At 35.3% G+C, this 21,343-nt stretch overlaps 3 protein-coding genes across 4 annotated transcripts; 2 read left to right on the plus strand and 1 right to left on the minus strand.

Annotated features, from left to right (window-relative positions):
* The first annotated feature begins 802 nt into the window (after positions 1 to 802).
* LOC132287025 (dol-P-Man:Man(7)GlcNAc(2)-PP-Dol alpha-1,6-mannosyltransferase-like) lies at positions 803 to 11,581 on the plus strand. 2 transcript variants are annotated; one of them, XM_059789486.1, is made up of 8 exons: positions 803 to 2,140; positions 4,562 to 4,638; positions 4,711 to 4,788; positions 6,051 to 6,150; positions 7,919 to 7,984; positions 8,830 to 8,923; positions 9,031 to 9,133; positions 11,483 to 11,581. In XM_059789486.1, the coding sequence occupies exons 1-7, from the start codon at positions 1,974 to 1,976 to the stop codon at positions 9,109 to 9,111; spliced, it is 663 nt and encodes a 220-aa protein (XP_059645469.1). In that variant the 5' UTR covers positions 803 to 1,973; the 3' UTR covers positions 9,112 to 9,133; positions 11,483 to 11,581. The 2 variants fall into 2 exon arrangements, with proteins under 2 accessions (XP_059645469.1, XP_059645470.1); XM_059789487.1 differs by lacking the exons at positions 4,711 to 4,788; positions 11,483 to 11,581 and having other exon boundaries at positions 804 to 2,140; positions 9,031 to 11,464.
* Positions 3,185 to 3,436, minus strand: LOC132285677 (protein RADIALIS-like 3). The gene has a single exon (XM_059787869.1). The coding sequence runs from the start codon at positions 3,434 to 3,436 to the stop codon at positions 3,185 to 3,187; it is 252 nt and encodes an 83-aa protein (XP_059643852.1).
* LOC132287026 (GTPase ERA-like, chloroplastic) lies at positions 11,464 to 20,078 on the plus strand (the record flags this gene model as incomplete). The annotated part of the gene is made up of 8 exons (XM_059789488.1): positions 11,464 to 11,628; positions 14,492 to 14,632; positions 14,705 to 14,818; positions 15,078 to 15,203; positions 16,979 to 17,077; positions 17,208 to 17,309; positions 18,709 to 18,789; positions 19,020 to 20,078. Coding segments are annotated over 8 exons (915 nt in total), but the record flags the coding sequence as incomplete, so codon positions are not given.
* Positions 20,079 to 21,343: the final 1,265 nt, after the last annotated feature.

Genomic DNA, 21,343 nt, shown 5'->3' on the forward strand with positions numbered 1-21,343 from the left:
TGTACTCAATTTTATTTTATTAATTATATAGCTAAAATATAATTTTATTGACTTTTTTTTTTTTTTTTTTTGGGGAATTTTTCTTTGTTGCTTGACATACCTTGCTTAATGGAGAGAGAGAGAGAGAGAAGAGAAAAAAAATCTATTAAGGGATAATTTTTTTTAAAAAATTCTCTCAAATAATCACTTAAATGGACATTAGTTAAAAACACCTCTTAAAATAATAGAGGTGAGTTTTTTTACTAAAAATATTGATAAGAGAATTTTTCGCAACTATCTAATAATGGAGGATTTTTATTTTACAATTTGCCCAAAAATTTTAGATCAAGTGATATGTCCTAAGTTAGAATCTTACTCCCACGAGAATTAGTACGCACACGTTATTAATTTGACATTTCATAAGCATGCATATGAGATACTCCAATTAATTTATTAATTTTTTTATTTAGATTTATTTTTCCAAATTCTAATGTCAAGTAATGATTATAATGATAGTATTCTAAAAGATTAAGGATATGAAACAGTAAAAATTGAATTAATTTTATTTAAGTAGAGAGTAATGTCATAATATTAATGGTATCATAGTAATCAGCTCCACTTATATGTATAATATTAAAAATTAATAAAGAATAACTATATAAGAGGAATTTATAAATAAATAAATTATTAGTGGATTAAGAGATTTCCTATTTTATCCTATGCTTTTTTACTTCCAAACCAAGATACCATTAAGGTAACTTTTTACTTTACTTTCCTAAAATTATAGACTAACCGCCTTCGATTCCCTCTCTCTTATCCATCTGCGCCTAATCTGTCTCCTCTCTGCCAAATTAGTAGTAACCGCCTTCAATTCCCTCTCTCTCGCTTCTCCATCTGCGCCTAATCTGTCTCCTCTCTGCGAAATTAGTAGTAACCGCCTTCAATTCCCTAACCCTCTCTCCTCCATCTGCGCCTGACTCCTTTTTATTCGCTTGCTGAGCATGACTTCTTTGTCACAAATAGAAAGTCGAATCCATCGCATCAAATAGAAGGGACGAATCGTTTACTTATTCATTCATTGAGCACTGGCCTGATCCAGTTCCAAGAAACCAACCCTATAAGAGAAGGTATAGTTGGCTGTACTCATTCTTACCTCTTAGTGATCACTCATCAACCCCAAGCAGGAAAGGCCTTCTTTGTACGGCGAATCGCCAATAGAATTCAAATCTGACTGTGGTCCATACTTCGCATCCAAGGGGCACTCCTGCCCATAGAGCATCATCTTTCTCCCCCATCTGCGCCTGATCTCTCTCCTCCATCTCCGGCCCTCTTCTCTGCTATGGCCGCCACCACAAAAAAGCTCTATGTATGGGTTAACGGCTATGGTAATAACGGAGGTGATGATGGTAAGTATCTGCCTTGCATCAACGTCGAATTCAACTTCCGTGTGGAGCAGACTTATCAAAGCAGAACCAGAGGCCTCATCACCCGACACGGTATCGGAGAGATCTCATCACGACGTCCATACAAGTACTTCACCTATGATTTGCTCTACACAATGATCCATGGCATGAAAATCCCCTTCCCTTTAGAGAAGATGCTCTGTGAGCCAACTGAGTTGGAGAACACCAACGACCTAATCCTGCATGTTTTGGACGTGGCTAGTTGCACGGTCAATAGATTTTGCAACTCCGGTCAGAAGCTATTCAGATTGGACATATACATTGTTAATAGACTGATTTTACCCCATGCTGAATTTGAAGCAATAAACCTTGCAAAGGAGCAGGTAGAACGTTGGTTTCAACTTCATCAGAAGGTTAATCAGATGATACTGTCCAAATCATTTTCGGACTTTGGTTTGATCCACGGGGAAATAGGAAGAATAGTGAGGGAAACAGCTCATGATCAAGATTTGGAATTGTCATTGTTGGAACTAGCTATGAGGGAGTACTTTCAGGAGACAGTAGAGCCCGTGAGATTTGAAGGTGACATTGATGATCATGGTGAGGAGGAGGAGGAAGTACTCTGTGTTATATGTAAGGATGAAATCCTCGTTGGGTCTCGAGTCATTCGGATGGCATGCTCTCGTATCTACCATGTCCAGTGCATCGCAGAGTGGCTGCCATTGTGTCGCTTCAAGTCGTCAATCAACAAGTCTGAGGTATCTTAGTAGTTAGTGGTAGCATATATGGATTTCAGTATTTGTAATTAAACACAAGAACAGGGTGCTCTGTACATTCATAATTGTGAATTACTGACTTCAATGTAAAAGAATTAGTATAGTTTTGGTCAATATGGTTACGAGATTATGGATTGGATTCATTGTTTAATTTGCTCTCTTCAAATGGGCTTTTGGATCGTTTCTTTTTTCTGGCTTGCGTATGTATGGAATAGAAAGTGGTTCACTGTATTGCCATGGTTAAAAGTGTTTAATATGTTAACTATGTTGGAAGTTGTATATCTCACAAACTCAGTTATCAACAACAAAAAAAATCACACCTTTGTTTTTATTTAATTTGAATCATTTGTTCGTGGATATGAATTTGGCACAATTAATCCAAATTAAATCCACATTTCAATGCAACTTTAGGATCCCATAATTGGATTGTTAGAGAATGTTAGTGACATCCTTGATTGGATTTTATATAACGTAGCTAGCTAGTAGCTAGCTAAACCGATTTCTGATTAAATTGACTTATGGAATGCTCCACCTATAGAACTCAGAATTTCCTAGTATGAGAGTCATCTTAAGAATCTCACTCAACATACATTATCTCAGACAAAAGGTGCTTTCAATTTTTAATATGCCAAATCTTTTCTTAAGAGGAAAAATGTACGGATCTTTACTGCTAGGGATCATTTATGATCTTTAGAGGAGCTTCACACACATTTCAGCTTGAACTGTTACAATATTAATGGAACAATTAAATTCTGCAAACATGAAATTTTTAATCTTCTGAAAAGTGGTTCATTCTACTGCTATATATCGATCAGCCCTCATCAGAACTATTATAAAAAATGTTCCACTCGCAAAAGAATACCATAGATTAATCACACATGCAGGGGATGGGGGTACATGAGTATGCGCCTCACACAAGATATAGACTATTATCCAATTTGGTTAATTGCCAAAACTTTCCTACCAGTTAAAACTTAAAGGAGGCATTAGCAGGTTACCTCTGCTCTTCATTACTGATACTGTCTCTTACTTGTTACGCACATTGCTCTTGTAATTAGGAAGGGGGACTTTGCCTGACTCAATGCATTTGATGTCGCTTAGAAGCATCTCATATTGCATCGTTACTTCCTCCACACTTTTTCCACCAACGGCCTTGGCTATGTTGTGCCACCGGTCAGGGGTGTCCTTATCACATATTGCAAGAGCGTTCTCAAACAATTTATTCTGCTTGGGTGTCCAATTTGAGTTGGGAAATCCTGAAGGATGACTGGATGCCATTTTATAGCAGATTTATTAGAGCGAGTTTAGATGAGGAAAATGGTGGGAGCAAATTAAGAATTATAATGTCGATTATTTGCCGACAAATGAAAGGAAGTGAATGGAAAAGCCAACAGAAAGAGGTGTGGAAGGCTAGCTTTACTGAGTTTGAGCAAATGTAGAAGACTCTGGTGAAGGGATAATGAGTGAAGATATGTCCGTTTTAACAATTTCAATTCCAAGATTCGTTCATACTTATGGTAGGAGGGAACCTTAAGTTATTTAGGAATATTTAATCTTCTATTAGACACACATGATGCTGATGTATTGATTCAACAGTTTAACACACATATCCGTATTCATTGCATGTCATTTCTAACATGGATATGTCACCTAGTGGTGAAGTGCTCATGTAAAACATTTATTACTCAACTTCACAAAGACCTCAATTGTCGGTCTTAGCACCTTTGGCTTGAAGCCTTGAATTAATCACTCCTAATTAGTCTTGTCATCTATCTTCCACCTGACTATCATCCGAGCTGCCCTTAAACAGTAATCAGATGCTGATGGGTGAGGTGGGGTTGGGGTTGGCCTCAGGTCCTGATAGCTTGAAGGACCATCCATCTCAGTCAAATTTCTCTCTTCTTGTTCCAGATTGGTGCCACATTTAATTTTTCACAAATTTGTTCCTTTTTCCCTTTTTAGTTCTATCCTTGTCTTGGTACACAGTTTCAGTATTTGTCTATTGGTTTTGCTGAGTTATGGATATTTAGTTGACTTCCAGCTTTCTTTATCATTGAGTATGTCTTAAAACCATCTTGTATTATTAGAATCTATAACAAATCTTGTAATGAAGAATCCAGGAGATTTCACCAGATTTTTTTGTATCTGGATTTGATACTTTTTGAATGGATATGGCTTTCATCTAGAAGTGTTTATGTAACGCTTTTGCTGGCTTGCTTGGATGAAAATTTAGAAAGTTAAATATGTATTGTAATTTTCAATGTAATTGTAGCTTCTTGATGTTCAATTATCCCAAAATATTATGTCCTTTCATTTTTCAAGAAATCTGGTATTGGATTTTGCAGTTTCTCTATTTTGACTTGTAGAAAACTTTTATTAATTTCTGATTTCAACTTTTCACAGCTACAAAATAGGAAAAAGAGATTCTGGAACTTGCTTTATATTGCTCTGCTGGGAATGCTCATTGCCAGGATGGATGAGTATGCACATTTCGTCATTAGAAATTTGAATTACTTCATCTATCGATGCTTATTGTTCATTTTGTAGTCTAGGGTGCACCGTTATAATGTTTATGGCATCATATGAGAACTATCCTAGTGGTTATGCACTAAAAGATTTGCATCGGATGGGTGAGCTCTCTCTCTCTCTCTCACACACACACAAGCATCTTATGAGCCATTGTGTTCATTGCCACGAAGTAGACATTCTCTGTGTATTAAATGCTGATGTGTGTTTTTTGTCCTTTCCGAAAACCTGCTTGCTTAAGTGCACCTTTAATAACTATGCATTCGACCATGGAATTACATTTGAAGGCATGATACATACTTAGAAGAAGATCCTTCTATTGCACGATCTCCTTTGTTATCATAGCTTGAATGATGTACAAATGTGCAATTAAGGAATTAGTAGTAGATGAAAAATAATTTACAAATAATGAATTGCAATAGATGGAGAGAGGAAAGATTAAGATAAAAATAAATAAACCAAGGGGTTGGCCTAGTTGGAAAAGACTTGGGCCCTGGTGCCTCATGAAGCATCAGGTCTCAGGATCGATTCGAGTTAGCTGCAAACAATTCCTTGGAAGGGGGTGTGTGAGTACCAACTAGGGGGAAAAAAAAAAGGTTAAGATAAAAAGGTAATGGTATTCTCCCACTAGTGCTACTTCTAAGGTTTGCAAAGCTGACTACTCTGATTGAAACCAAATACAACTTTATATGTGTGTTGCTAGGTTTGAGCGAGCAAAAACAATTGAAAGGTTATTGGTATTTCAAAATCATGTGGTTATAAGGAGCTTTATATGTAAAATCTGTATAACATTGTCTCCAAGTAAAGCTTTAATAAGATAACTAAATGAACCTTAAAACATACTTAGTGAGACAAGTTGAAAGGTTTAATATATCCAGAGGTGAACTACTCAAAAGAAAGGGTCCTGCTAACTTCTCTCTCTCTCTCTCTCTCTCTCTCTATATATATATATATATATATATATATTTATATTGTTTATTCTTTCTGATATGTAAAGAAGATAATCGGAGCCGTCTAACAAACCATAATATTTGTCACCTAAAAATAGAAAGTATTGTGAAAGTTGGTGCGAGTCTTGGAGTAATATTTTACAGACTATTATACAACAAATATATTGTAAAGCAATTGACGTGCTTTACCATTCAGTATGTATGTAAAAGAAGCCGAGACAGTGTACATTCATCTAACTATTTGTCAATCTTGAATAGTTTTTTGAATCATCTACATTTTCAATATTAGCCAACTATTCAGATACAGAAATCATTTTTGTGTTTAAGTTGTTAGTTTGCATTTGCATTCAATTCTGGTTGTGTGAGTGTATTTGAATTGCATTATTCAGTGAAAATTGATATGATTGTTCTGGCAGGCTATGCCACAAACAATTCAAATGAACAGTGGGTCCACATAGACTCCTTCTCAGCGATGAATGGAATTTCTCTCTTTTGTGAAAATGATTTCCCATGGAGGTATACTTGATTCGACTTATTTGTATCGTCTCTTAAATTCCATGACGGTCTTTATCTATTTCAGTGACTGGTTTCTTAGGACAGTTTTATCTATATCAAAATAGTGGATCGTCCCTTGGGTGTAAGTACCAAGTCGTAAATAGTCATGGTGATATATTTATTTATCTTGGACGTTATACACGATTTGTTGGAAAAACTGAAAGATTTTTTTTTTTTTTTGATAAGTAGAAAAACTGAGAGATTTTACAGTTTATGTTGTAACATTTCCTCTGCAGGTGGAGTTGTTGGCTTGTTTTTGCATTCCCTTTGTCCCTAGATTTACTTGGGAGTTGTATGTTGTGTTTTGATCTTTGAAGTGTGCTCTGAGGAAAGACTGTTTCTTGTAACTTTTAGAGTCGTATATTATTTAGATTTGATGGCTGATTAAGTTGGTTTTACTTTTATAGGGTAAATGGTTTTGGTATCTCCTTCACAAAATGGATTTCCTAGTCATGTGAAAAAATAGATGCCCTTGGTTGTTATGTGCACTGCTCTTAGTACTTTATCCCATGAGATTTGAGCATGTCACGTGCACAAAATTTGAAACCAACTACTTATATATTCTGTAAAAGTATTGGAATGGGGCTCAATATAATTATGACAAGCTGTGTATGGTTGATATATTTAAAAAACACCATTCTCTTGGCATATTAAGTAAGAATTCTTTCAATTGAAGAGAATTTTTGTCCCTTGTCTCATTTTCCTTCTTCTTTTCTTCTCTCCTTCCTTCCTTTCACTTTATTCTTCAAATTGAGTTTGCTTTGCATGCTTTAGGTTGCAGCAGTTGTCATAATGTTCCTTTCGGAACACTTAACTGTCATCACTCACTCAAAGTAATCATTCCTTAAGAACTGGTCAAAAGCTACCTTGCATTGCTGTTGGTATGAGCGTTGGTATTTGACACGATGATTTAGTAACCTATAAAGTGAGACTTTTAAGGACACTACATTTTATAGAACTTTGTAGAACTCACCTATACTAAACATTTTAGATGCTGATATAAGGTTTGAGCACCAACCTACGATTGCAACAGTTTAGTATTATTTACCTGGAAAGTTTATGTTAGTACCCAGTCAATATTCTATGCAGGAACGTAATCACTGCTGTGGAATGTCAATATAGAATTTGTTGTATCAATCTCAAGCACTGTACATCATTATTTTACTCATTTCAAGTATTTGACGCTTTTTAATAGCAATCAACTATTTTGCCTATGGCAGTAAGGATGTAGGAAAACAGGTGACTGTCAATGTGCGTTGTTACTAATCAACTGAAATGCATTTTTTTTCAAGGTCAGATAAGGAATATTCATCAGTGTCACTCTTAACTAACGGAAAATAGAAATTCTCTAATTTTGGATGGGAACTAAAAGGCTTGGATTGTAATTTTTTTTCAATGTCAGATAAGAAATGAGGCTGACCAAAACCTACATATGTTTTTCTTATGTCTTTTTTCTCCTCTCTTTCTCCTCATGTTTTACTTTTCTAAAAATTAAAAACAAAAAAGAAAAAAGTGTAGTTTCTTCACCAGCCGCATCTTTAAGGAATCATTGTGAGGGCCAGGTTACATCCCTGTGACAGCTTATTGTGATCTGTCTTTTCATCAACCATCAATTCGACAGCTTCCAGAATGTAGCACATTAATAAGGAAGGAATTCAACAGTTTCAAATTCTTTTATGATCTGCAGTGCTTGTTTTTCAGTTCATGGTTATACTGTTTTGTAATGCAGGTATTCTAAAGAAGAAGACATGCATCTGGACGAATTTTGCCAAAGGAATTTCACCTATCTTCTGAAGTGAGTTTGTCATCATTCTATTTTATCTTTTTGTCTTAAAAATGTGTGCCAGAACATGATGCGTAAACAGATGTGATTTATGGAAAAAAATTTAGCTACGGCCATCTCAGGTATTTATTTTTTAAGATGTCGTCCCAACTCTGTAGTACACTGATGCAATTAGAGTGTAGCAAATAATATCCCTGTACATGAAAAAGGAAGGTATGTGTGGGCAAAAATGTTCAATTGTACTACAAAGATTCCATTTTTCTACATGGGCATTCCCCCTCCCTGTCAGCACACTTGAGTGTGCAAATGGAAACAGTGAGAGGAGAGTAGGCTGAATGCACATGACAAGGAGAGCAGGGCTATGTTAGTGAATAAGGTGCATGTAAGAAAAGGGTCACATATGGGTGATCTTGTAAGGGGTCGTTCAATACTTGGTGTATTGGAAAAAGTTTTAATTGTTGTATTGAAAGACGAGTTCAAGTTCAAAACTGGACAATTTCTGCAAAATAATGTCTAAGGTTAGGTTTATTTCCGGTGCAACCCTTCCAGCTCCGTACATAGGCGGAACCAACACTTGTAATGGACCTTCATTTGTTCTCTCTCTCTCTCTCTCGATTGGTTGTTCAGTGGATTGGAGGTGCCAAAGTATAACAGAGATGGATTATTGTTGCAAACGCATATTTGCAATTCTAGACTAATAAAAATTTGCAGACTTGAGATCGATTACCTTTTCCTTTTATTTTTTTACATACTAGTCTGAAATGTATCAGCAAATCTTGAATCTCTAATCTCATTTTTTTTTTTTCTTTCTTCTTTTGAATTGATTCCCAATATATATATTTTTCTTTGTATGATAGTGAGTACCCCAAAATGAATGGATTCAAGTGTTTATTTACTATAAACGAGTTCTCTAGAGCTCGTTTTCACAATGGCTTTCCACCCATTTTGCTGGTAAGTGGTCTTGCTTTATCTCAAAAATGTTATTTGCATAATACAGTTACTGCAAAACATTTGTCTATTCATTTACTGCAAAACATTTGTCTATTCATTTACTGCAGCTCAGAGAGCCCAAAGTATTTGTTCATGGAAATATTGCAAACACGGATGTTATGCATAGAAGTTGGCCAGGATGCTCTTGATTTATTGAGGATAGTATATAGTGTAAGAAATTGAAATGATCAATGAATTAGTATACAAATGATCAAAATTCCGACTCTCCAAAGTGCAGCACATCCTTCAATGGATATTGCCCCTAATTCTTATGGAAACTATATTTTTGTGAGAAATTTTCCCGTTTTGAGGTGTAAACATCAGGGTCCATCATATATGAGATTGACAACCCTTTTGAGCTTCATTGGTGTTAAATTATTGCATGAAAACATGTCAATAACTTGGTATATTTGGCTTGGGGTTTTGGGGTGGGTTACATTAAACTTGAAATGTCTCTGACAGATTGTAGTTGGAAGGTGTCTTGTCCCCATATGTCAAAGGTCTTTGTAATTTTTAAGAAAATGGTCACATAGAATTTTTTCTTTTTTCTCTATTTACAGTTTTACCGCTGTGAATGTTTATAATGAGTGTGAGTTCCTGAGTCCATTACATAAATTACATGCCCTTTAGGCTCTTACACCTTCGCGCGCGCGCACATGAATGCATTTTATTCTACTAAGAGAGTTCGTTTGATTTGCTAAAAAAAAAATAGATTATTCCTTGCGCATGCTGTGCTAAATTTGCACCTGAATTTACCTAAATGTGCCTTGCACTTCTCATTAATCTAGTTTTGGTCCCTCTTTAATCGTACCAGGCTCTGTTCATTGGGCCGAGTATATCGCTTGTTTTGTAACTATACACTTTTAACTTCCAAAAAATATTTATAAATGAAACAACCTATATTTATGCGGTTGCAAGTAAGCGGTGCAGTTGACAAAAAAGAGAGTTCTGTGATTCCATACATACAGATTCAAATGCTAACGTAACAAATATAAATAGCTGAATTAGACAGACGATTGACTTTGACAACAGTTTTTTGGGTTTTAGAAAATTAAAAACAGAAAACTCATACTTGATTCAGTTTTTTGAAAATTATTTTCTGAATTTTTTAAAACTGTTTTTTGAATTACAAACCAAATAGGCCTAAGATTTCTTGCAAGAAAACGCAGTATAGTTCTGGCATGTGACCAACTAGCAAGTTACTGTCCAATTCTCTAATTAATTAAGACATTTTAATTCAAACAGTAATTCATGTGAATTAAGTTCCCTCAACTAAATTTTCTCCTAACTAATTATTACAGCTTTCGGATTTGTTTCATATGGCAGAAAAACTGATCCGAGTAATGGTGTAATGGTGTAATCGACGTAGTTTCACCTCTTCCTTGACTGAAGGTTGAGAGTGGGTGTGTGTTTTTCCTACCAAAAAGAAAGAGACAGAACACTTGCTGTCAAATTCCCCACACCTAATAAGGACTAGATTTTCTTTATACTCCTCAATATTCATTAGTGACTACATAGAGGCTATTTTCTTCAAGAACTGCCCTAGCTGTTCTGCCCGACTGTCCTATAAGACTTTAGAAAGCCCCCACTTCCCTCCCTTTTAGCTACAATGATCATGATGCCATTTACAACTTTACTGTGGAAATCACCAAGGTTTTTTTCCACAGAGAGAGAGGGGGTACACCATCAGCTCATTGGCTCTTGAAACCAATACCAGAGCCAACATGATCAGCCATCTTTATGAATTGATCTAGCAGCCTTGAAAACTTCCCTAGAGATCTGTTTGCAATTGCTTACCATGAACAACCTAATATTAAAAAGATTTCCGATAAATCACCATTTGAATTTCCATCAAAGGATTTGATCTTGTCTAGTTTAATATAGTGTTAGTATTAATATTCTTAAATTCATTTACCCATAGAATAAGAACAAGGAGGAGATTCTTATGTTCCATATCTGTATAATTTTTTTGTATTGGGATTACTAAAGCTGGCATTCTTACCTTGTCAAAAGGAAATTGTTGCCATACTTAAGAAGGGCATTAGTCAGTGGATTCTCTCAAACTAATCTTTGTAAGAATCTAGCAGAGGAATACACAAAAAATCAGAATAGAAGTTAATTTTTTTGACATTTATAGCCTTGGAAAAATGGAATATATTCTTGTGGGAAGGGGTATCTGTATATCTTATATTTTTGCTGGTACTGGTTTTTATAAACTTGTATTTTAAAGTGCCTCAGTGCAGAAAAGTTTTGATATGATGCTTGTATTTCTTACGTTCTGCATAATATTGCTTAGCTGTTGTGTGCTCATTTTTGAAACCATAAGCTATATTCAAGGGCTAAAAATAAGTGCAGGAAAATAGAAAGAGGAGGGAAAAAAAGAAGTGAAATGAGATCCCTACTTAACAAGGCAGTAAAATTAAGATGGGGCAGCATTCTTTCCCATCTTGTTGTTGATGACTTTTGCTATAACTTCTCTATATATCTTAAGTAACCTTTAATTTCTTGTGGCAAATGTAGGATATGTGGCTGTACTTGGGAAGCCAAATGTTGGAAAGAGTACACTATCAAACCAAATGATAGGACAAAAGCTCTCAATTGTTACAGATAAACCTCAAACTATGAGGCATCGAATCCTTGGTATATGTTCTGGCCCAGAGTATCAGGTTTGAAAATTTCTATGTTTGATGTGATCATGCCTGATTTTACTTATATTGCACATACTTAATTCTCTTTGGTAGAAAAACTAAGCAGTAACATCTGAAGCAACCATTAAGGTGGACTCAATTGGTCAGGAACCACTCAGATCACCCTTGTGGACCTACAGGGGGAATGAGGGACATCAAATGATCAACTATTTTGCCTTGGAATCTTGGAAAATGAGCAATTGGATCAATGAAGCCATATTTGAGCAAAATTTGATGATGTTTTTTAAGTCAAGAGAGACTGTCATTAGGTTGGCAATGGAATACGTTGAAGCCAGTTGATCAGAGGGACGTGAAAGGTTCTGGAAAGAAAGGTTTATTGCTTGGAGCATATCACAATTGAATACGGGGAATGTGGTATGGACTCTTCCTTTAATACTGGGATGTGCGTGAAAATGTGCTTAGACAGCCATTGGCCTTTGAAGGGTTGAAGATGATGGAAGGGTGGGCCTCGAATAATGTTATTGTAGAAACAGATTGGTAGAGCACCCAATTTGGGACAAGCATGGATAAAACTCGTACTAGCTCTTCTACCAAAATTGATATAGGACACTAAGGACAGCATTGTAGAAGCTTCTTTAGGGCAGATTATAATTGATTCTCTTGCGCTTCAGGCTATTGGGTTTTTGTTTTTTAGCATCTGTATATAATGTGAGAAATGTTTATTGTCTTGGTGTTCTAAGAAGGAAAGGCAAAGTTCTGTTTTTTATAGTGGGGTTTTGTACTGTATTCAGTAACTAGGGGCTGTTTTTAGGGTTTTAAGTTTGAATGGTGAAATGGGGAAAGGGTTAGTGCTCATCAAATAATAAATTTAACAAATTAGGGTCTTAATGGCTTTAAAGTGCAGAAAATTTAAGAGAATAAGTAGAGTAGAAGGATAGGCAAATCACAACTAGATTTTCTAGGCATCATACTTTGGGTTAGAATTGCATCACACAGTCCCTGAGTTTCTCTGAGCTGAGCCCAATTGAATTTAAAGCATTTTAAAGCTATATACAAACTCTCAAGTAATCTAACTCTTAACATGACATGAACTGCATATTCAGATACTGAACAGTTTGACCAGAAAAACCTCGTATAAAGTCTGCTTATAAAGACTCAACAGCATAACCTGACTTAAACTTTGACTTGCAGACCTCTACTATGGCTAATGTCCAGAAAAACTTATAATTTACTAAGTAATCCTAAATCTTATATGGTTGTACTCTTTTTATTATGTTAGTCTCATAAAAGAAAACCAAGGAAAGAAATAAAAAGAAATTTTCGTATCTGATAGATTTGGTACATGTTTCATGCTTTTGAACACATGTTCCACAACATAGACCAAGAGTATATTTTTGTTTTCTCGTGGCTGTCTTATTTTGGTTTGCAAGGAGTGAAACATTTGTGCTTTGGAAACCTTTAGGCAGGTTCACTTTTTCCCTGACTGTCTCACTATTTACAGCTTGACCCGTGTATTGAGTTTTGCTGTTTATGAAAGGCCCCTATAAGCACGGACATGGGATACGGATACGACAAAATACAAACACAACAATATGACAATTTCTTAAAAAATTGGATATAGATATGACAAGGGCATGACATATATATATATTATAGATGCAAATATGTATAAAAATCAATATATATATATATATATATATAAGTGTCGATGGATAAATTTAAATAGTAATTTATTATGTAATATATATTGTTATTAACAATTCTTTATAAAATACTATGACCAACAAGATAGGAGTTGAGAGTTATGTTGCGTGGATAAAAATTTGGACTAAATTAGTCATGATATACATCTCAAATTCTCAACCATACTTCTTTTTTGAAGATGTTTTGAACTTTTCTTCACAATTATAATTTATACTATGATATTATTCTTGAAAAGTTACAGTTTAATGTGCAAAACTTGTTAAATATGTATTGTAAAGTATCTGAAAATTATCTGATACGTTATCAAATATCTGAGAAATATTGAATATGTTTTTTCTTTATAAGTAAGAAGTTATCAAAATATCTGAGAAGTATTGGATATGTGATGAAGGACAAGTAGGAACCAGATAGAAATAAAGGGATGAGAAAATAGAAGAAGAGATAAACTAGAAGAAGGGGATGAAAAAACAGACGAAGGGGGCTGAGAGCAGAGTGAATAGATAGGCAGGATAGACGGAATAGATGAGAAAAGCAGGAACATAAATGGGAGAAGTAAAAGAACACAGAGAGAACTCAGAGAAAGCAATAATCCAATAATGTTCCAAAACTGAGTTCTCAAATTACAAAGAAGCCTTTAAATAGGCAAATTATTAAGCAAATCCTAAAACATAAAAATACCATAATTCAAACATTATTAAAAGTAACAATAAGCATAAAAACCCTAAATTACTAAAATCCCTAATGTTATTTCTCTTTCCCTCTTCTCCAAAAGTAATGTTGAAGCATGTGCAACTCATGTATTTGAATCATATCATGTTCCCCATCAATATGTTTTAGAAAGAAAAAATAAATTTATAATTATAGATACATTTAGAAAGTATCGAACACATATCCGTAAGTATGATACGAGTACGTCACTCTTTTAGAAATTAGAAGTATCACAGAAAAGCCCCCTGCTGCCTCTCAGAGGTTCTGACTGTATTTTTCCATATGACTTTAATTTATAATTTTTCCTCGTGCTGTATCCCACTGCATACGTGTCATTGCCATTTATGATTTGAATTTTATGTCCCAAACATTGTTTACTTCCACAATTTGTTTTTGTGTGGATTTCCATGCAAGAAATATCTCATCATGCTATTTAAAATAATTTGTCTTAGCTGTGATTTACTTGTAGATGATTCTTTATGACACACCTGGAGTTATTGAGAAGAAATTGCACAAATTGGATTCTATGATGATGAACAATGTCCGTAGCGCTGCCATTAATGCAGATTGTGTTTTGGTGGTTGTTGATGCGTGTAAGGATCCCCAAAAGGTGCTTCTTCATCTGGAAAAATTGTTCTTAAAACATTGTCTCCCTTTCCTAAATATATTTGTCTGCTTTTAGATTGATGAAGTGTTGGAAGAGGGTGCGGGAAACCTCAAAGATAAGGTACCGAAATTACTGGTTTTGAATAAGAGGGACCTGATCAAACCTGGTGAAATGGCAAAGAAACTTGAGGTTAGAACTTGTCAGTATCTATTATTGTGTAGCCTGAATAGCTACACTTTTTTTTGTAGCTTGACGTATCATTGTTAATGTAACAAAAACAAAACAAAAAAACAAAAAAAACTGGTATATGGAATGTTATGTTTATAATCTCTAATTTATAGGTCCCAAATACTGTTCTCGTCATAACAGAAATCCATGGTCACTCTTCACTGGTGGCATAAGGTGGGTACTTAAGTTGTATCCTAATTCGACATTGTATATCTTGCAGTGGTACGAGAAATTCACCGTTGTTGATGAGGTCATACCAGTGAGTGCTAAATATGGTCATGGAGTGGATGATGTCAAGGACTGGATACTATCAAAACTTCCAGTTGGGCCAGCTTATTATCCGAAGGTATGTAACGAGTCCACTTTTATTCTTGTTGTCTTCCTTCTCCTTGAAAGATGAAGACTGGTAATCTTTTAAAAGCATGTTTTTCTAATTATCATAATTCCAGTGTAACCATTTACCAACTGTTGGAAATTAACAACTTGAACCCTTTGGTTGTTTGTATTCCATGATGCAAGGCACATTGCCTCCTCAAAAGTACATGATGAAAACGAAAAGTAAAATAAAAATTGAAAACTCAGAAGAGGGATAGAAAAGGAAGGAAGCAATTTGAACTTGTAGCATAAGAACTATGTCAATTTCTATATTGGTTGTTCATGACTGAAAGAAGCACACTATGTTAGTCTTAAACTTCTTCCATCTGATGAATATACAAAAATTTATAGATGTAGTCTTAAGTTTAGCTTCAAATTAGTGCCTGTGAGCCCTAAAAACAGATATGGTTAAGCATCTTTCATTTTACTCTTAAGACCGTGTGCCTTGAGAGGGGTTGAATGAGGTTGATAGCTGGCAGGATTTTTGGTGAAATTACTTGCATATATCTAAGATTAGTTGTTCAAATGCTGGCGTTTACAAGTCCTCGAATTAGTTTGATTAGATGTTACTTTGGAAGCTAAATCAAGATAAAAAGTGAAATTGAAGTGGCTACATGTTGCTTTGTAAAGCTCATAGATGACCTAGATTATCCCTGGAATTTCTATTGGCTACTTCGATTTGTAATCGAGTCACCCTCAGTTTGAGTCAGTGTTGAGAAATAATATATGACAAAGGAGTAAAACTGTACTTTCAGATTGGTATAGTAATAATGTAAATGGAGTGTCTCTCAGGTTTTGCTCCTTCCGTTTCCTTTCTCTTATTCCAGGCAGGATAGATACTTGATATGACAGAAGAGCAGATATCCAATTAGGCAAACACATTTTGTCCCCTCCTCTATTTTTCCTTTCTTCTTGACCCTTTTTTTGTCGTCATAACGTAAAAGGTCTGAGTTTTTGGGAAAAGAAGGGTTCTGAGTTTTGTAACAATCTGGGAATGATAGATACTGTACTCCAGCCTGAGTGAAAGTGTTGAGAAATGATATAAGGTAGAGGGATAAAATTGTAATTTCAGTTTGGTTTAGAAATGATATTGAGAGATTAGAGCAACCCTTGACAGGGATTATGCTCTCTCAGTTTTTCCTTTTTCTTCCTCTCTTGTATTAAGGTACCCAAGACACCTGATGGTTATATTAAGAAGTTTCACAGAGCACATAGAGAAATGTTAAAAAAAAACTGTGACCTGACATTTCTTTCCCCTATAATAAACAAGTTGTGCAGTATATACTTCATTGACAGTAGTATTAAAATTTTTTTTTGAGAATTGTTTGAAATCATTATATATGGAGTTTCTAGATTAAATAGGACATGCATGACAAGCCTTGCAGGGAATGGGTTGATCAAAATGCCTTCCACATTTTCTTCTAGTCCATTACAATTTTTTTGGGATAAATTTTGAGAACATAAAAATGCATCAAGGAATATGTTGTGAAAGATCTCAACGGTTGTAGGTTTGGCAATGACTGAAGCTTTTACTTATGGGGTTTTGGCTTTAATTTTGATCACCTAGCCAATATCATTTAGAATAAATTAATTTCCCTACTTGTTTCTGACTATCCATGTCTCTCATCTTAAGATGAATATACTGTACATTTTCTTTTCTTTTTACTTTTTTTGACTTGACAATTTGATATATAAAAATCGTTTGTTGCATATTACAACTTACCATTGCTTTCCTTGTGTTCTCAGGATATTGCTAGTGAGCACCCAGAAAGATTTTTTGTAGCTGAAATTATCAGAGAAAAAATCTTTATGCAATACCGAGACGAAGTTCCTTATGCCTGTCAGGTATACCTAAATTTTTTGAAAACCTAAAGCTTCTTATTATTATTTAAAATTTCACTTGGTGCTGTTTATATTTTTTCAGAAGTTTATATCTAACAAAGAAGTGTGGTTGATCAATCTTTGAATTGTACAGGTCAACGTTGTCAACTACAAAACTAGACCAACTGCAATAGATTTTATTCAAGTTGAGATTATTGTTGAGAAAAACTCACAGAAGATCATCCTCATCGGAAAGGTAAGTTAAAGCTTTCTTCAATGGGATACTTTTTAATATGAATTAATAATTGGCTTCTTTGTGTGTTCTCATGAAATGGTGGGATTAGATTTTTTTTTTTTTTTTTTTACTAGTTGGTACTCACACACACTACCTCCACTGAGGTTCGAACCCTTAACCTTCCTTTGGGAAGTAGGGGCCTTGTACCGCTAGGCCACAGGCCTGTTGGTGGGATTAGATTGTTGAGATTGTCTTGGCTTTAACAAGAAGTTGAGCAGCTTAAGGAGAGGGGAGGACTGAGGAGGAGGTGTATTTCATGAAAGAGGAAGTTACCAAGAGTCAAAAGGTTCCTTACCAAGTATCTAGGATTTAGTCCTCTTGGACCAAGGCCAATTGTGCTTTATTAGGACTTCCACAGATGTGTGGTATTGGAAGTGGTTGGCTGCTCAGATATACTGCTGTCTGGAGCCAATCACTAGGCTTACAGAGCTGTCCATGGCAAGGCCTGTAAGGGAGCCGATGCAGGACTTGTAGGGTCAGCAATAGTGGAGTTACTCTGAAACTGCAAAGTAGTTTGTGCATCAACAATGATGTGGAAATCATCCTGGGGATAATGGAGAATTCTCCATCCTCTTAGGGAAGCTGGAGTGGCTAGATTCTTGTGTCAGGTGAGAGTTGCACTGCTTTCCCTGAAATCCATCTAATCAGTTACCAAATTAAGGTCATCAAATCTAATACACACACACACTTGGCAGTTGTCTAGGAGCAAGGTACAGCCTCTTGAAGTAGAATACGTTTGAATTGGGCATTTGGGACACAATACTTTGGCCTGTGTCTCTAGGCAGGGAGACCGTATCTTTTTTTGTGACAAACCACATGGTAGGCTGTGATTGGTCACATGGTAGTGCAAGGAATGGGCTGTCTACAATAATTCTAGATATTCTGTTGGCCTATGCTTATTTTATCTGCATGGTAGCATGTAGTATTATTACTAGGCCTGTATGGAATCTATAAGACTACTATTCCTTGGGTTTTAAAAAAGAAAAAGTCCAGACTTGGAACTTTGTGACTGCTTGAACTTCCAAATTTCTATGCTTTATGTTGTAAATCTCTTTCATTAGTGTCTACCTTTGTCATCGTTTGTTTTATATTTAGCTTTAGTTTGTATTGGAAATTACAGTGTAATTCATCCTAATCCTTGAAAAGGTTTTACATTTGATCAGACATCGATGACAGTCTTGTTTGAAATTATAGTGACATCCCAAAACACTTTCAAGATGCTTAACCTATTTGTTGAATGATGTGACAGTGTTCAAAATATTGAAATGTTGAGAATCCTCCTATATTATTTGAAACTGGAATGGCATGTTTGAAATTATATGTGTGTGTCTGTGATCACGTGTGTTCTGAATTTCTACAGGATGGGAAAGGTCTGAAACTACTGGCTACAGCTGCTCGGCTTGACATTGAAGATTTCTTGCAGAAGAAGGTTTTTTTGGAGGTACCAACAAATTTTAAGTTTTTTTTTTTTTTTATCACTGAGCGGTTGTCACGAATATATTTAATTAAGAATTACTGGTATCCCAAGTTCCCAACTAAATAGTGCAGACCATACTGTCAGTGACAGTGATTTAAGCCTGCTGATTTCTTGCTGCCAATTGTTCCAAGTGGTCGGTTTTAATAGTTTTGAGTTGGAAATGACATGTTCAAGGCAACTCATTTATCGAACAGGTTGAAGTGAAGGTAAAAGAAAATTGGCGGCAAGATGAAGGACTTCTGAAGCATTATGGATATGGAGGGCCAATTCGAGCATTATAATGCTGTGTTTCCATTGCACTCGATACAAATTGCAGTGAAGATGATCGTGTAATTGGAAACTCATGATTTAGTGTGCATTAAGTGATTATGTGATGATGTTTCTTATTTGGTAGTGTGATCAAGTTGGAAATTGCAGAAGCTTGTCATCGATCTTCTCAATAGCTGGAGTCAGGTACTGTAATATTCATTGTGAATCGCTCTTAGGCCACGGTGTTGGGTACCGCACAGTATTGTATTTTCTTTACTATTTTGGTGTTAGTTTTAGGTATCTTCTTTCCCTTTCCCTTGGCATTACGTCAACGTGGATCACGTCACTTTTTTATTTGGCAAAATTTTTTGGTCTTCGATTATCCAAAGTGAGGTCATTACCCCCTTAGTTGGTAAGGCACTTAGTTCTCTGATTGGGTGTGCCCGTGTTCGAGTCCCTCCCCTAATTTGTCGGGAAAAAAAAAATTACTGGCTTAGGTGGCTAATCTCTGATAGTTATGCTTGCATGGAGATGGAGCCATGGACTCGCATCAGTCTTTGTTATCCTACAACTGCTTCCCCGGCTTGTACTTCATGGACTAATTTATTCTTTTGTTAAAACGTAGTCAAGTTTATGGAACCAACCCTGCTTGCAATACGAATATCATTTATGTTACTTCTATTTTTTATTTATTTGGAGCATGTAGATTTCTTGAAGAAAAAATTAAGATGGTTTGTTGACTTCAATAGCATGTTCTTTAGGCTCTTCTGTTTTGAAGTAAAATATTTTTAAAAATATATATATATATATATGTATATATATATTTTGATGTTTGGTTGTCGTAAAATATGTACAAAGAAAAAAAAATATTAAAACCTAACAAAAATAACTTATCCATTAATTTTTGATAAATTATTTTATACAACTTACCTGATGGAATTCACCTAGACTTTTGCTGAACATATAAAAAAAAATAAAAAATAAAAAATAAAAATAAAAAAAATTGCTGGAAGATAGATTACAGTAAAACAAACTAGTCCAAGTTTGTTAAGTGAAGAGAAGATAATAAAATAGGGGAAAAAGAGGTGATCGCAATCTAGTCCAAGTTTGTTTATTGGGGGATGCAATGTACTCAACTTGTTCCGGAAGAGAGAAGAGACAAGAAAGCTTAAGAACTTTATTGATTTGGTCAGAAGATATGATCCTCATTCATAGCCCCACTTATATTTGGTTTTTATTGTTGTACTTGTATCTAAATTACCCCACTTTTGAGGTGCCAGTTTTCATGGACCCCCAATGCTAGTTTTGTTTCTTTTCTCTTCCATTCTTTCCTCTTAAAGGGCAATCTCAATGCATAAGGATCGGAGTTTAGATATTTTCGTATGTCCGAAAACTATTTCCGCTATAACCTTTGGTCACAATGGAACATAATTGAAATTCAAGGATTGGTGAAAATTGACGATAAGAGTTTAAAATTGATTTGTGTGCATGTGTCTGCAGAATCAGCACTAGGTTTTGCTTCGAGGATTCTGGAGAATGGATTGTGGCAATGGAATTGGAAGAAAATGAGTCTCTGTGATTGGAACAATTATAGGTGAGACGATGGATAAGGTTGAGAGATAGGTTGAGCCATTGAGGAATAGTAGGGTTTGTGGAGAAGTCATCATCTTTCTTATTTTTGCTTTTTTTTTGTTGTGAGAAATCCGAGAGAGAGATTATCTTACCATAGATGATCCTAGAGTTGAGTGAATTGCCTAAATTTATAGTATCATATATATATATATATATAGATATACATAAATAGATCGGACCTAAGCTGACCAAATTAATGTAAAGTTGGGTTGAGTTTGAGTCGAGTTGAAGTGATGTGTGTGTGGCTGTGGCGTGCATCTTTTCTGTGTTTACTATAAATAGTTCTGATGTTTTCCTGCTATTTACTTTGTATAGAGATGACACGGCATCTGAGGCAACAAAGGACGAAAAGGCAGAGGTGGGTGTGGGGTTCTGTTTCTGCTGCTATTACACTTGGCACGGCTACCTTAGCATGGTCTTCTTACCAATCAACTGTAAATTGATCATCTTCTTACCACGACCATGCAACCGAGTGATGACCTTCCAATCGAATTGCTAGCTGAATGTAATACTGCATAAGCAAGTCAACAAGAGGTCAGACATGCCATCTTGTGAATACCACCAATGTCGAGCTATTCTTTTTCTTGTTGTTGCATGGTTTCTGTGCCGTAGAGCCTCTATGCAATCAGATGATTGG

This window comes from Cornus florida, unplaced genomic scaffold (assembly GCF_030987335.1).
Source record: "Cornus florida cultivar Cherokee Brave unplaced genomic scaffold, ASM3098733v1 CherokeeBrave_3.0.0_Hap2_Chr11, whole genome shotgun sequence".
NCBI lineage: Eukaryota > Viridiplantae > Streptophyta > Magnoliopsida > Cornales > Cornaceae > Cornus > Cornus florida.

Bases quoted from the DNA above. Each gene is read 5' to 3' on its own strand.
- LOC132287025 (XM_059789486.1), top strand. From the start codon at position 1,974: ATGATCATGGTGAGGAGGAGGAGGAAGTACTCTGTGTTATATGTAAGG. The intron at 4,639-4,710 runs GTATGCACATTT...TTTGTAGTCTAG, and splicing joins CTCATTGCCAGGATGGATGA to GGTGCACCGTTATAATGTTT. The intron at 4,789-6,050 runs GTGAGCTCTCTC...TTGTTCTGGCAG, and splicing joins AAAAGATTTGCATCGGATGG to GCTATGCCACAAACAATTCA.
- LOC132285677 (XM_059787869.1), bottom strand. From the start codon at position 3,436: ATGGCATCCAGTCATCCTTCAGGATTTCCCAACTCAAATTGGACACCC.